This window comes from Protopterus annectens, chromosome 8.part0, assembly GCF_019279795.1.
Source record: "Protopterus annectens isolate FY-2018-M chromosome 8.part0, PAN1.0, whole genome shotgun sequence".
NCBI lineage: Eukaryota > Metazoa > Chordata > Ceratodontiformes > Protopteridae > Protopterus > Protopterus annectens.
This window is the reverse complement of record NC_056741.1, coordinates 806,317,321-806,334,634: the sequence shown is the minus strand read 5'-3', so window position 1 is coordinate 806,334,634 and position 17,314 is coordinate 806,317,321. Positions and strand designations below refer to the sequence as shown.

Sequence of the window (17,314 nt, the reverse complement as noted above, 5' to 3'; positions counted from 1 at the left end):
ATTCTAATGAGATAACACATCATTTGCATCTTCATCTTGCTCACAGGCCTGAATGTACACTATGAAAAGGTATCCTTGTAGCTAGAAAACCTGAAAGTAAGGGGACTTGTTTATGTGGATAACACAGAAGAAAAAGATTGCTATTACTTTGGATTTATCTGCACAGAAGACTACTGATCTTGATAAGGTATGATTGCATTTTTCAGTTATATACTGGATATGCGCACCTGTCACAAGGAAAAATATATGCAATAGCAGATGCTACTTTTATCTGTATGAACTTTTTAGAAGTTTACTGATGGCATAGGCATTTTTGTCAGGGCATTTTACTTTCTCAGATGCACAGCCTTATTTAACTTTATTCAGAAGGGTTAATGTTACAACTGTTTCTCTTTACACTTTTCTATTGTTATTTCAGTGAAATGCAAATGTCCTATATTGTCAATGACACAGGGATATTAGCCTTCTAGGATGGACCATAGACACCTCTTTGGGAGTTCTGGCCACAGCTAGAGGTGACTCCCATTTGCATAAATATGAATGTTATGTGGTAAATGTGTACAAGTTTTTGAGACAATTTGTATTATAGCACTTATAACAATTCATTGATATTTTATTCCATTGTTTGGTACAGAAATGACATTTGCCTGTTGTTTTGGGGGTGGTGAAGACAAGTTCCCTCTCTGTTTTTACAGAGGTTTGCTTTGCTATTGTTACTTCTTGTTTTGGATCAAACCTTTTTGTGTGACTCTGATATGTTAGAACCATATAACCCTTTTTATATCTGAATAACATGAAAGCTTTTTTCGCCAGTAGGTAATACTGAAAAACTAAATATGTGTTATATCTAAGAAGGACTTTTATTTATGTGATATTTATGTGTAGTATCCTTCTTTTGTGTTTTATGTCTCCTAAGACTATGGCACCAAAGCATCCCAATCCCCACAACCTCCCCTTCAGTGATCTCAAAAATGATGTAATCATCCAAGCATTTCAGCAACATGGCGCCTTTCAGCTTGAAAGAGGATTGGGGATATGTCTGGAAGAATGCAAATTTAGAACAAGATTGTGAATGATGTGAACATTGTTGGGGGATGCAACAGGACATATGATTAGGTGCATCATAGGGCCACTGACATGATTTCATTGACCTGGAGGACAGCAGCTGTAGTGGCCCGTGACAGCTGTCTACCGGGAAGGCCTGCTATACAGCCACCACTGACACTAAATGAAGATTTCCTGTCCAATGTCAGGGATCCAAAGAGCTCTGCGGAAAGTGCATAACAGATTGTGATTGGTGTTGGTGTTGATGTTTCAGGGAGGATAAGTATGCCCCAGGAGGAGCTTGTAGGTGGCCTACCTTTGTCAATTTTTAAATATTTCTTGTACAGTAAGATACTGAAAGCAATACTTTAAGTTGATTTAATACATTTGTTTTTGACAGCACATTCTAGTTCATTATACATGGGCTTGGGGTGGACTTGTCATCCAAGTTTCAGTTAAATGTATTGTAAATGGACATATAAAGGCCAAAATTGTATCCTCCTGTGTTACTGTGATGATGGTGTCCTTGCATTTTGCTTAACTTCTTCCAGAGCCATCCTCCCTAACAACTGTGGAGTCATCTGCGCATGGTAAGCCAAACATTTTTATTTCAGTATTCATTAGCATTTCACAAAAATATTAATTTATCCATATGTGTGAGGTGGGTTTCAGGACTGTGTGTATTGCTGTACAGTCAGTGATAGGGGGAGCAGTGTTAGCTTGTTAGCATAAATTGAAATTTAGTAGTGTAGCTATTAATTTCTTTCCTGTGTTTGCTGCTTATTATAACAGGTGATCCTGACAGTGGAAGTGTAGGACCCTTTCCACCTAATGTCAGAGTATCGTCAGACTCTAATGATGATGGTGACCAAACACAGGAACAGTCGGGAGGTGCAGAGGTTGAATCTAACTCTGAGGTTGACATTCAGCTATCCTCTGTAATTCCATCAGACACAGCCAGTAGGCCTGCAGGCCTACACAATTCATTCCAATGAGAAATTTGGACAAGTGGAGGATGCAACACTTGATCAGTGTAGTGTGGTTACTGCGGCTTCAGTGCCTGTTGACTCTGGCCACAGCCAAAGTGTAGGCAAGATGCCACACAGGAGGATTGTGCAGGTTGCTAAGAGTAGGACTGCTGTCCATCCTCCACCTGATCCAGGTGTGTCTTTCTGTACCACTTGACTTATGTTTAGGGCCGTCATCGAGGTGCAGGTATGTTCCAATACGGCCTCCGAGGAAATACTTAAGGTTGTAGATGTGGCACAGGCTGACATGCATGACTGCCTCCACCATGTTGCTGATTTAATGGATCGGATGAAGGACACTTTGGAATGGGCGGTATCTGTGATGTAACGTCTGCTGGGAGGGGGATGGCATCTACGTGACCTGATGTTAGCCAACGTGGCTGTGCCTTATCATGCTCCCATAGTGGCACGACTTCCACTGCTCCATCAGTGGTTGAGGTGTCCACACCCAGATATGGCAGGCCGTGGGGTAATAGTCCTGGATGAACTCATGAGGACAGCTCATCCAGCAAACAGTCACATTCAGTTGGCAGCAGAACATCTGATCGTGGGCATGGACATGCCAGTGCAACTCCTGACAGAGCCAGTTCTCAGGGTGGGGGGCTACAGCATAGAACTGTCACCTCTACCATGTATGGCCCACACCTGTCTGCCATATCAGGATGTAGAGCTAGCACAGTGTCAGGCTGTGCTCTTGTAGACACTCACACACAAATTTCACCTGGAGTGCCCATACAGACATACACACACATAACAGTTAAATGGTTCAGTTGTGAGGGTTAACGCACATTCTGTCGCATTGGCCATTTGATACTTTATCCAAATGTCTGCCTATTTCTCTTACTTACCCACATGCACTCACAACCTTCTGTGTCAGCCTAGGCTTCCTGCCCCTCCACCCTCCCACAACACCCTGTGCAAATGATGATAACTGTGTCATATCTTTGATTTCTATCTTTTGTTTTCAGAGATACACAAGTCTTTTGTCTGATGCTCAGGATGCATACCTAACTTAGTGCTAAGTGTATCTGTTTTTGTGATGCCATTTTACAAATTGTACTGCTTTCTTACAGGTGTTTGTAATTTCTACATCCCTGCCAAACTGTTAGACCAACAAAGCTGGACCAAGCCATGAATAAAAATGTGACAAAGGGCCAACAATGGGGAGAGTTTTTAAATATTATGGTCTTACAAATGTAGACAGTCAATGGAATAACAGGTTTTCCTTTACTATTTTTATGTTTGTTCTGAGGGATATGAAGTCTGAAACTGAAATGTTGTGCTATTATTTTCTAACTTCACTCTTTAGTGATTTTCCATTACAAACATATGAGGCCAAAATGTGGACATTCACTGAAAATCTGTACATTTTAGATGTAAACCCTATGACTTGATAGAGGGCACAAGTATTCACATAAGTCAATGCTGTCGAATCTTGATGTAATTCTGTAAAAATTACCCACTTAATACTTATTTACATTACCAGGTAACAGTATGCAAGGATATGACATTCATTTGTATTCTTAGACATTTATTTTTCTACTCCAGGTTCAACACTTACCTTGAAAATCCAACAGCTGCAAGAGTTTTAGTTCAGGGCTGACTCTGATGCTAGCAGTACTTAGTCATTACATGGGTAAGTAAAGATTCTGAGTGTTGCCTGACATCAATGTTACTGTATGTATGTATGTATGCATGTAGGAAAGGTTTTAGTTCTTTAGGTGGTGAGCGTGTGTGCTATCCATTGCCTCTTGACTAGTGCAAGGCCAATTGTGCATGTCTATGTCTGCCTACACCCACAGCAGCTGTTAATTCCCCGACTCCTCACCTGCATGTGGCTGTGGTCATACCTCTCAACCTTGGAACATCAAAAATCTGGACAAAGGCCCATGAAAAATAGGTACAAATCTGTACGCCGATTAACATAAAATTTGCATACATAATTGTGTAACCCTGCCCACTCCAGTGGAATTATGGGTTACCAACTTTCAAACACAAACTGAAGAACAGACAACCAAAATATGGCTCCAGAGTCCCCCTGTAGCCATTCCATGTTCTGTTACTTGGCTATTTCACCCCATTTACCATAAACACTGTAATGTGCATATTGCTTTACATCTACAATGATTATTTGGATATCATTTAAAACTTTTATTTTACATTTCATAGCACAAATACTAATAGACATCAGATAAGCAAAGCAATACAGTCTCACAATGAAAATAGACCTAGGATTAAAACTGGTCTTCCCTTGAAACTCACATTTATTGAAAGAGCATTGAAACCCACATTCATAGAAAATGCATATGGCCAATAGTGGATAAAGATTACCTTTGGGCTGTTTTCAAATCATAGACCCCTTACACACGAAACATATGTGTGTTCTTTGATACACCTTCCTGACTGTATTAAATTATATTCCTTTTAAAATACAACACTCTTGTTAGAGCGGGTTTTAAATTGTTTTGAACATTTTTCCAGTAAGCAATGAAACAAAATGCATGAACCAGTAATGACAAAACTGCCCAATTCAGAACATTTCCATCATAAGTCTACTCAAATCCTCTACAATCCACCAGTATCAGCAAATATAGTAATATACACAATCTCTGCAGAAGTAAAAGTCATCTAAATAATTCCATATTAAAGAGATCTGTAACTAATGAAGATGTTGTTGCTAGCAAACAACTTTATATTTCACTGTTTCATCTACAAGTAAAGTGCCTGCTGCCCTTGAAGAATAAATTGCCTATGTTACATTAAAAATGATAAGTTAGTAATATTTTAATAGGGCATGAATGGCAAACTGATAACAGGTTCATAGTTACTAGGTATCTCTGCCAAATGAGGATATTTCCAGGACTGCAGTATCCACCCCCTTTAAAAGTACAACACAGTACAGCATCAGCAATCCATCTACATACTGTGGTAGTAGAACCCACAGCCTTCTGCAGCAAGAGCAAGCATACTACCTGCTGTGCTAACAATGCAATTAGACTTTGCATAAACAACACTAAACTTCTCTGCCTGAAAACTGGGCAGCACAAGAAATCAGGAAAAAGGCAAAAAATGTAGTGGGGGGGGACAAAGGCCCAAAACTGGGGACACATTTTAAACGTTTGTATAATCTTAGAAAGTTGCTAGAATAAAACCTTGTTTTACCATGTGTTTCCTGAAAGATAAGAAGACTGAAACTTAAATGGCCATCATTATTTAGTGGATTCAGTTCTCAATGATTTGCCAGAAAACCACAAATTTTATTTTTATTTAACATTTGTTTACCAGGGAACTCCAACTTGGAAAGAAACCAGTTTTCAGCAGAGGTTCCAGCACACATGTCTTTGCATCATGGGAGGAAAGCAGAGCACCCAGAGGAAACCCACACAAACACAGGGGGACATACAGACTCCACATAGAAGCCACTTCAGCCAAGAATCAAACCAGAGAACCACTTGCTGTGAGGCAACAACACTACTACTGCACCACTACATCATCTGAATTTTAAGAGGAACAGACCCAAAGTATGAGCCAAACATTCCAGACATTCTTTGAAAATTTGTACATTTGAGAGCTACAACTTGAAATCAGAAGTGGTGGTATGGGAAGATAACTCAGGCTCTTGCTCCTTGTAGCTAGGTTACAGAGTTTGAGCCCGGGTAACCCTAATCACCAGGTATACCTAACTGGGGCATTCTAAGCACACACACACACACACACACACACACACACACACACACACACACACACACACACACACACACACACACACACACACACACACACACCCCTCTATGCAGAACTAGGAAACGCACACCCCTCTATGCAGAACTAGTAAGACACACACATCCCTCTATGCAGAACTAGTAAGACACACACATCCCTCTATGCAGAACTAGTAAGACATGCACACCCCTCTATGCAGAACTAGTAAGACACACACACACACCCCTCTATGCAGAACTAGTAAGACACGCACACCCCTCTATGCAGAACTAGTAAGACACGCACCCCCCTCTATGCAGAACTAGTAAGACACACACACCCCTCTATGCAGAACTAGTAAGACACACACACCCCTCTATGCAGAACTAGTAAGACACACACACCCCTCTATGCAGAACTAGTAAGACATGCACACCCCTCTATGCAGAACTAGTAAGACACACACACCCCTCTATGCAGAACTAGTAAGACATGCACATCCCTCTATGCAGAACTAGTAAGACACGCATATCCCTCTATGCAGAACTAGTAAGACATGCACACCCCTCTATGCAGAACTAGTAAGACACACCCACCTCTCTATGCAGAACTAGTAAGACATGCACACCCCTCTATGCAGAACTAGTAAGACACACACACCCCTCTATGCAGAACTAGTAAGACACACACACACCTCTATGCAGAACTAGTAAGACACACATACTGCAGCAGCTTCTCAAATATTAAGTATGAAGAATCAGTAATTCCAATGCTCGTGGCACAGGAAGCCGACCATTCACACACAATGTTAATGGAGCAGCTCCTAAAACTGTTACTTGACCTACTTACCCTAAAAGTGTTGGGTTATAATTGAAATGCAGCAACTCCTAAACACATTACACACCAGCTTGTCAAATATCAGAAAAAACAGTAATTCAAATGCTCGTGGCAAGAACAGGAAGCCGTTCACACATAATGTCAATGCAGCAACTCCTAAAACTGTTACTTGTCCTTCGTACCCTAAAATCGTTGCATTATAATTGAAATGCAGCAGCTCCTAAACACACCAGCTTGTCAAAGATCAGAACCAGTAATTCACATGCTTGTGGCAGTAATCCGGTAACTGAAATGCAGCAGATTCTCAAATAACAACTAATAAGACACACATACACTGCAGCAGCAACTTGTCAAATATCAACTAAGAAGAACGAAGAACCAGCAGTAATTCAAATGCTCGTGGCAGGAAACCGTTCACACACAATTTCAATGCCCTTCAACCAGTAATTCAAATACTCATGACAGTAATCCAGTAACTGAAATGCAGCAGCTCCTAAAAGTGTTGCTTGCCCTCCTTACCTAAAAGCGTTGAATTACTTGTCCTCCTTTCCTGGAGCAGCTGGGGACTGAGGAAATGCTCGCTTGCTACTTTTACTAGTGCTGCTGGCCAGAAACAAAGTATAGAGAACCCCTCGAGCCCTCAGCCAATTCCAACAGGCTGGTAGGCTGTTCACGGAGCTGACATCATCGTGTATGCCTCTGCATGTAATGACAGCAGTCCAAATATCCAGGGGGGATTAAAAAAAGCTGGGAAATTTTGAAATTAAGGGGTGCCACTTGTGAATCATGGCACCCCCTTACTTGGACCTCAAAACCAGTAAAAAACGAGAAATTCGGTACAGTTGAGAGGTACAGCTATGGTGCCCTTGCCAGTGGTGGTGGGATGTATGGCCCTTCCCCTTGCAATTCTTGCTGAAGGCGTTTTTTTGTGGATAATGCTGTGTAGCACAGACAGTGAATATTTAAGCACATGTACAGGGACTGTACTGCAGGGCTCCCCCAGATGTATCTAGGCACCTGAACTGCAACTTCAACAGCCCTAACACACACTCAATGATATTTCTTGTTTGAGCATGTGCCTCATTATAGCATTCTTCAGTTGGTGTGTGTGCACTGCTAATGAGCATCATTAGCCACAGTTCCAGTGCATAACCTGCATCCTCCAGTAAATGACACTGTGGGATATCCCCCCTAGTAAACATCTCATACAGTTGACAGCTGTGTCAGATATGTGACTCGTGGTAACTGCCTGGGTTGCCAGCACACACATTCAGGATGATTCCCTTAGCATTACACGTGACCTTGCAAGTTAACAGAGTGGTGACATTTTCTATTTATTTACACCCTTTCCTGTTCCCCAGGTGGTGCTTTGATTTCTACATGTGTACAGTCTGTGGCACCCAGGACTTCAGAGTAGTGTGCTATAGGGTAGAAGTCCTGCATAGCTCTGGCTCTGTCCTCAGATGTACGGGGAAAATGTATGTAGTCACTGGCATGTTGTAGCCTAGTATTCACAAACTGATGGAGGATCCTGGATGCTGTTGCCTGTGAAACTCCCAGCATGTCCCCTGTTGGTCTCTGGAAGGTTTCTATAGCTAAAACTTTAAGTGCTACACATACCTTAGTCTCCACAGGTATTGGTTCCTCTCAGTTTGCCCTTGCTCTCAGTTGTGGATGACAGAGTTTGCAGAGTTCCTGTAGTGTGTCTCTATCCATCCTGTAGTGCTCTATAATTTCCACCACATACAGATTATGAAAAGTTAAATGGGGTATAAAAACCCTTTTCTTTCTTGGCCATGACTATCAGCTGCAGCAGCATAGACATGGGCCTGCTGCGCATACATATGAATAAGACCAACATTAGCCACTAACATTCTTTCCATGTAGCTTAGTTTCTGTCACTGTATTCCAATAGGTTTTAGAATTTGCAGGGAAAACCTGCACTGAGTCTACACAGTTGCTTTATAGCTTGTTGAATAACTCCTCCATCTTGGACTGCTTGATTAGCATACAATTCAACTACCTATGCTGTAATTAGCATGCCACAGTGTTTACCATGTTTGTGCAGCTCTACACTCCATATAGAACTGCTTAATGAATACAAAGCTGTGCACTATCATGTACATGTCGAGCAATGACGCACACATGGTTTTAGTGGCCCGTGTAGGATTTATTGAATCTGCATCATTTTCTTTTTCATGGAATGAGATCACAGATTCAGAAACAGATCAAAATTTCAAGTAATAACTAAAGGTTAAACAAGAATGGAGTAAATGTTTGCTATATTTGATTATATTTGGTTAATGGATAATTATGCTTTCAAACACACAATATGCCTGACAAGTTACTTTCCAACTCTTTTTCCTGAAAAGTAGCAACTGACATTCATTTTTGTATTGCCTCTACCTCTACATCTCTATATTTGTACCTCTACATCACTCTTGATTTCAATCTGTAATCAAACATCAGCCCAGGTTAAGATAACATCCCACAAGGCTATGCTTCTGCAAAAGGTTTACCCAGAAGGCAATGTAAACTTCTCACAACACCCCTTTGCTCCATGTCTGAAGACAAAGAAATAACTAATGCAGTAATAACAATCAAGAAGCTCATCAGCATCAAGCTTTGGCTCCAGACAAAATTATTTGTTTTTATCTTTGATGATGAATATAACTGTGATTTTTATATTTTGAACATGTTTTTCTGGAGTTCATTTTTTATTTGGGCACATTTTCAATGAATTCACATTTTGGCTTCAATTGTATTGCTGTAAATTTGCTGTCAGTGGTATGGATTTGATCCTTTCCATCAGACATCTGTAGTAAAGCTAGTTAAGTACTTGTACACAGAATACAGAAGACAAAAAAAGTTAATGCAGCATCAAGGAATTGAGCCTACATTCAAAGATGGTTATAGCTCTTACTGCTTTGTTCCCTAAGGTCACATGAATCTGAAAGCACAGGTGTCTGTGAAAACACACGTGCACGCATGCACACACACACACACACACACACACACACACACACACACACACACACACACACACACACACACACACACACACATGGACATACCATAGATAACATACTTAATTAGCGCTAGACGTTGCTAGCATAATTGCTAGCATAAACTCCAAAGAGTGCATGTCCGTTCAACACAGAACCTTTGGACTCTTGTACCAACATTTCTTTCACTTGATATGACATTACTTACTTCAATTTTACCTTTTGCTGTCACATAAACAAATTTAGAACCAAATAATGTCAGACAGGTGTGTGGCAGCTGAGCCATCTGTATGTTGGACGGCATCCATGGCTTGTATGTATGTGTGTGTGTGTGTGTGTGTGTGTGTGTGTGTGTGTGTGTGTGTGTGTGTGTGTGTGTGTGTGTGTGTATTTGTTAGTGCATGAATGCACCACTGGTTGGAAGTACTGATCATTCTATTATTCAAGCAACACACTATTAAAGCTTTGATTCTTACATAAAATGCCTAGACATCTGTGAATGTTTACAATCTCCTCAAAACACAATAGCTCCAGTAGTAGATAATAAAATCCTTCCACATGAAGTAAAACATCCTGTTCTAAGTCACGACATCTGAGGTACAGCTAGTGATATATCCCCTACAAAATACAATTAGAAGAAACATTCAGATGCTGCCTTACCTTCAGTGAACATATCAAGAAGGCACTGGCTGCCACCTGTGCATGGTGAACCAACCCCTCATAGCAGAATGCAGAGATATAATAATTCAGGCAACTTCTTGGCTTTCATTGGGGTGGGGTGATCAGCCTTACCAAGGAGGAACAACTTTGTACAGGAAAACAAAATGGTCACAGTTTCCTATGTGGTTGCAAGAATTGCAGACACTCTTTATGAAAGACTTATAAATTTAACAGTTAAAAACATTGTTATCAGTTAAAAACATTGTGTGGACAGAACTGCAACACAGTGACTATCTATGTATTTAATTGCATTGTTCATTAGCTATTAGATATGTTGTGGGACTCTTTACCAAGAATATTCCTATAAAAGAGCTGACAGCTTCTGCAAAATATAAAGCTACCATGCAAATAGTATACTGACACTGTATATTTCCTCTGCTCAGTCTGGAATAGATCAAAGAAAAGTATTTTTGATATTTTCTCAGATGCTGGTTTTTATTGTGAAGTGAGTTGGGAAAAACAAAAAGAGCTTGAGAGCACATAAAGCTGATTTAACAAAGCACAATAATAAGCATTCTTATAGTAACTAAAGCCTAAAATTGAACCCACAAATATTGCTTCTAGCATCAATTATATATAAACATTTTTTATATTATATATTATAAATTAAATATTAAATATTATCAACAGTCTGCAAATCCTATTCAATTATAAATAAAACAAATTTTTAATACACAAATTTAAAATTAAAACCATCTTTTTAACTTTAACATTGAAAAATTAACATTTAATAATTAACTGTTTAATTAAAAAATATTTTTTAGTTTTATAATATTATTTTTAAAAAAATTTTTAATTTAAACTAAAATAAAATTTATATTTATTAAATATTCAATTTGAAATGTTTATATGAATTAAATATTTATTCAAATATAATAAAAATTATAAGTGAGCATTTCTTTTGGACTAGTGAATATGTGAACATGTGTGAGAAACTGTACGCTAGGTAGATCTGTGCCAGCTTTGAATTATTGGTATTTATGTCTTCAGTTCGTGGTATTTAATGCTGCTCTGTTTTTTCATATTTTCTCAGTTCGTGGTTTGTTTGGTACGTTTTGAAACTGACAAGAGTTATAATTTTATTGACTCATTAATTGAAGAATGGGTAGTTGAAGGAATAATTAATAATGAATTGGCTGAGTATTTTTGTATTAAGAAGCCTAGATTGGGGAGGTTTTTTGGCCTTCCCAAGATTCATAAGAATTTGGATAAGCCAAGTTTTAGGCCTATAGTGGCTAATGGTGGGAGCAAAACTGAGTCCATGGCTATATTTGTTGATAGATGCTTACAAGGAGCAGTTATTACAGCTGAATCATATGTTAAAGATTCATTTGATTTTATAAAAAGTATAAAAAGCATTTCTGTAGGAAAAGATACATGGTTAGGCACTGCAGATGTGTGTACTTTATATAGTGTAATTCCTAACAATGAGGGAATTGAAAGAGTTACAGAAGTTTTGAGAGGTTGTTCAGGTTTGAATTATTGGATGTGATATTATTTTATATTTTTTTTACTTTTGATAATAGATTTTTTAAGCAATGCAAAGGTGTGGCTATGGGGGCAGCTATGCCCCCAGCTATGTTAATCTGTTTATGACTTGTTGGGAAAGGGAGTATATTTTAAATTCTAGATTTCCTGTGAATATTTATTTTTATAAATGTTTTACTGATGATTTGTTTTTTGTGGGTGAGTTCTGAAATGGAACTACTCAATTTTTGTGAATATTTAAATTCTGTTTCTAGTTATTTGAAGTTTTCTTTTAATAGGAATAAACTGAGTATACATTACCTGGATCTGACTGTATATAAGAAGAGTGATAAGATTTTAGTAAAAATATATAAAAAAAGATGTCCAGAGTAGCAATTATCTGGAGTATAGTAGTATGCACAGTGCAAATTTGAAAAATAATATTGTGTATAGCCAATTTGAAAGAATAAATAGGCTTACTGATGAAGATGATTATTTTTTAGAAGAATGTGAAATTTTAAAAACTATTTTTTTGATTAGAGGCTATCCCATAATGGTCATAGATGAAGCTATAGCTAAAACTTTATTGGTTAGAGGAAAGGGGATTCCTTGTGATATGAAAGAGAATAGGTCAAATTTGGATTACAATTTATGTCCCACGTTGGATAATTCAGTGGATTTATTCAGTATTAAGCAAGTTATCATGAATAATTGAAAGTTTTTAAAAAATTTCCAACAGATAAATAACTTGATAGGTGACAGACCTATTTTTGTTACTAAAAGAGGGAAAAGTTTAAAGGATTTTTTGAAACTAAGAAATATGATTCTATTTCTATTTATAATGCGATGTCAAAGTGCGAAGACTGTAATTATTGTAAGTTTGTTTATTCAGGTAATAAGGTTACTGTAAGTGCTAGGAATTATACTATCAATATAAGGGGCAACTATAATTGTAAATCTAAATTTGTTGTGTATTTAATATTATGTAATCCTTGTCAGGGTTTTATATAGGTAGAACAACACGTAGTTTCCATCACAGAATTTATGAACATCTTAGGGCTGTGGACAAACTAGATTTATCAAATGCCTTAGCAAGACATGTTATAAATGTTCATAATAATATTAAAGTGGGGTTTAGGTTTATTATAATTGACCAAGTTGTTGATGCAGTAAAAAGATGGGATGCAGAAGATGACTTCAATTGGAAGGAATATGCCTGGCAAGAAAGGCTTACTACAGATGCAGATCCAGGTATGAATGAAAGAGAAAACTTTAAAGTAGTTTTATGCAAGAAAGGATTAAAGCATTGTTAGTCAATTAGTCATGTGCCTTTTTAACATTTAAATGCAGTGTCTTTTGTGATACAACCAGGTCTGAAGAAGTTCTATGTGAATGAAAGCGCTTACCGGTTGTTTTTTGTTTTATTAAAAGTATTTATATTTATATAGGTTCATAGGTAGGTACTAGGCTATCGGCCCAAGGGCCTATGTAAGCCTAGCCAGCAATGTTCCATAGCTTAAGCCACCCAAGAAAGTTATTTTCCTATGCCACTGTCCAGCAGAGACACAGAAGTGATCCCCGGAGTGTATTGCCTATTTCCTATTTCCCATCCACTCATCAAGATTTTTCTTGAAGAGTGCTAATGAAGAACTTTGCTTGACATAGATGGGTAGCTTGTTCCAGAGTATAGGAAGTCTCTGGGACAGGAATCTATCCCTCCAGCATGTCCTGTTTATTGCAGTGACAAGGTTTAGGTCCCTAGAGTGTGTAGCTCAGAGGGATTGGGATTTCTTTAGGTGTTGCATGTCCAACAGCTCTGGGTTTGACATAGCTTTATATGTTACGCAGAGAGTTACTTGACTTTCTAAGAAGCTTGGAGTTTTGTATAGATGAAAGTGTGCTACTCCATCAAGCACAATCCAAATTATTGGACATTGAAAGCTGGACTTCATTATCATTTAAAACCCACTAAGGTTTACAAGTCTAGTACAAATGCACTCTTCTCTTCTTCAGAGCACGCACAATCTTTAGATCAGTTCTTACACCTCCTCCCCAAAAAAAGATCAGTAATCATCTATGCTACATGAATACTTACTTTCTAGTTAACTAACCTAAAGTCATTAATCAAAATCTAAGGTGAGTAACAGTTTTCATAGAAAATACTGGAAGTGCTTTCAGCACAATTAGTACTTTCAAAATTGCCGATAAAGGGAACTCTGTATAAAAAATTGTTAATATATTATATGTTTTCATATACTAATATATAAATCTCTACTGGGATTATGCAGAAGTGTGCATCCTAGCAATATATCTTATCATAGAATGCATCTATATTAAAATTATGTTTGAATGTCTCAGTTTGCCATGTATTGGAGTCTTTTTCCTTTTCAAATGACATCTGCTTAAAATAGGCATAACTGATTAATAAGCTGAAGTAAACAAATATAATTAAGATGTCTTTTCAGAAGCTTTCATAACATTAGGCTGAATTCCATTACCTTCACCTCCAGGCCCCCAGATTCTCTCAAGGCAACGCACTTGATTCATAATGCTTTTGTCTGCATATAAATTTTACACAGGAATGGTGTAGCAATATGGATAGAACACATTCTGCAGAGAATGCTGGCTTTCTTAATTACTCGCGTAACCTAAACAGATATGCTACACAAACTCCACCTAAACCAGCATTACCATAATTCAGATATTTCAGACATTTCAAAGTCTCTAAAAAAAAAAATCTTTGGTAGACACATTTTAGGATTTTGCTAGCTCACCATTCCCAGAATTACCAGATGAAGAGAGAGTCAACTGGGCTCCTACATGAAAATACTGGAGATTCCTCCCAGACCAAATTAGTTCATATGTTAACCATGTGAACTATAATAAAAACTCTCATTACTCCTACACGGACGGAGAAGAACCTCTAGGTTTTTGTTACTTTAGACTGTTGTCTATTATGGCGCTTGTCAAAAATATGTTTCCAGTGCTATCCTATTTGCAGTTCTCCCATACAAGAACATAACTACCCTTTATTTTATAAACAACAGGAAAGGCATGACTTATTTCAGGGTGGTAATGTTTACTGCAGCTACATAAGCACAGCCAGCATATTTCCTTTTTTAATGACCATTTATTGTCATTTTGTATTACCTAAATACAATAACAGTTAAATTAAAAGCTCTCACAGCAATCACAAAATGTAAGGCTGATAAAAGAATACTTATACACCTATACATATATGTGTGTGGGTTACATAAAGAGATGTTATAAACTGATAAAAGTTCACTGTGTTCATAGTATGTTCATACTCACATGCATCTGCATGTCCCCACTCAGTTAATTGTGTCCTTTTCTTTTACTAGCAATTTTATAGTGCATTTAAACATATGTCTTTCCAGTCCTTAGACTTGTACGGTGAAATGATGAAAACAAAGGTATCATTAAGCTGCCATTTACTTTTGTGTATGTTGTTCAAAATGTCATGGGTAGGGGCAGTATACTTCACTAGACCAAGATGTTAAGTTGCAGAGGCTTATGTGGTCCAGTGGGATGACCTCTGGGCTATGTTATCATGATTCTCAAACTAGAGTGGGGTCATCCTTGACGAGCAAACCTGAGGTGAAACTATGTCACATTTGATATCCAATGTCCTGAATGGTGGAGGAAATGGAAGCTGTCAAGATCTCAATGTCTACAAAAATCAGCAAAAGCTTCCACCGTCTGTCAAATTACAGCCCAGAAACTACCATTATGGCTAATCAATCCCCATTAAGATCCCCTCTGCTTACTCTGACTGGGGAATAAGAGTGGTCCACAAACGATAACAAAGATCAGTTGCCTCAAATTTCCCTAACTGTGTACATGTAGAGGGTCACTTTTTTTAACTAGTTGGAATAAGAAAGAAACAGTGATTTTTGTGACATAAAACATGGATATTTCTGGTCCAAAACTAGTACAGCAGGTAACCATGAAGAGCTGCTTATATTACCAGGGACCTTGCAAGATAAACATTAGTACTGCTGTCCCAAGCAAGACAAGATGGCCTAACAAAAGTCAAATGAGGTCACAAAGTAGACATTTCTCCTTTTCCTAGAACAAAAAATCTGCAAGACTTTTCTACAAACAGTCGAAAACCTGAGCCGTAACAGTTAGAACAACTAAATATAACCCAGGCATTCATGTGCAAGGAATAAACATAGGCACTGTATTCATAAACATTGCATGTGGTCCCCTAGATGGTATTTCCTCAGTGTTTGTTTGTGGTATGAAAGTACTGTGATTCATAGACAATATGTGCACAAGCTTTGGATTTCACACTGAAGGGCTTTCAGCAAAGGTACTGTTGACAGCAAGTGTGCACATTTCATATATTATGAATTCAAACTGATCCATTCTAAACTCTTAGACTATCATGCAATCAGCTTTCATATAATACCATTTATTTAAAAACATTTGGCAGGGCAGTCATACAGAAATGGTGAAATATAATACAATCAGAAACAGTCCATGGTACATGTTAACATTTGCACAGCTATATTTGAGAAGCACCCCTTAATTATAGCATCACATGGCTGTCAAGGAAGGCAAAAAAAAATCAGCCTCAGTCTTTCTGGCACTGGACTGGTTTTCCCATAAAATAACTATCACAGTGTGTGCTTTGTGCTGGCTATCAGGAACAGAAGGACTGTATCATTTCATTTCTCTGACCTATTTATGTGGCGGTACTGGTGCTTGGGTGCAGTGAAAGTGGAGTTATTATTTAGTGGCTTGTAAATGGCATTATGGTCAGTGTATTTAAACTAAAAGCATCACCTGGGATTAGGTATGGTCTTGGCATGGACTTTATCACAAGTCTCATTATCAGAGTAAAAGATCAAAAGATCAAAGGTCAGAAGATATAGTCACACCCATGTAATGCATTACGGCACTTAATTCTGTAATGCAGATATAATTATGTATCTGTCACTTGAGTATCTTCATATTACACTCCATGGCCATTTCTTGGGTAATGCAGTATGCCAGAAAGCAGGCCAGCAGTAAAGCATTTCTGTTACATCTCAATCATGGGCAAAAGTAGTTCACAAAGCAATCATTCTCAACTGCCTATTCATATAGAGAAAACAAAAGTTATGTCCTTACCATAATTATAGATCATTTAATTCCAGTCTGTCCGATACTATACACGAGTCCTTGAGCCACCATCAGATCAGATCTGGTAGTTTTACTGCTCCAGCCTTGAGCACCTTTAAGAAATTATCTCTCCATATTTCCCTGCTCTCCTCAAATAAATCAGATATTGTTTGACTCATAAAAAAATAGACTTTAAAATCTGAGCCACTGAATAAAAAGCTTCTCTCAGGCGGTCCTTCATGTCATGTTAAATAATTGGGAAGGTGGGCATTATACATAACTTTCATATCTTTTTCATTGATTCTGTCCAATCCAAAGTATTGGTCAGATTCCTAAGCTACAGAGACCCTAGGTAGCACTATGACAAAATTCCTTTCAATA

At 38.1% G+C, this 17,314-nt stretch overlaps 1 protein-coding gene across 1 annotated transcript in view; it reads right to left on the bottom strand.

The window, feature by feature from the left end:
- Positions 1-10,339, bottom strand: part of LOC122809059 — a 632,045-nt gene extending 621,706 nt beyond the window's left edge. Inside the window, exon 1 of the mRNA XM_044080272.1 lies at positions 10,277-10,339. Within this exon, the coding sequence (XP_043936207.1) occupies positions 10,277-10,289 (13 nt within the window). The 5' untranslated portion in view covers positions 10,290-10,339. The remainder of the gene's footprint in view (positions 1-10,276) is intronic.
- Positions 10,340-17,314: the final 6,975 nt, after the last annotated feature.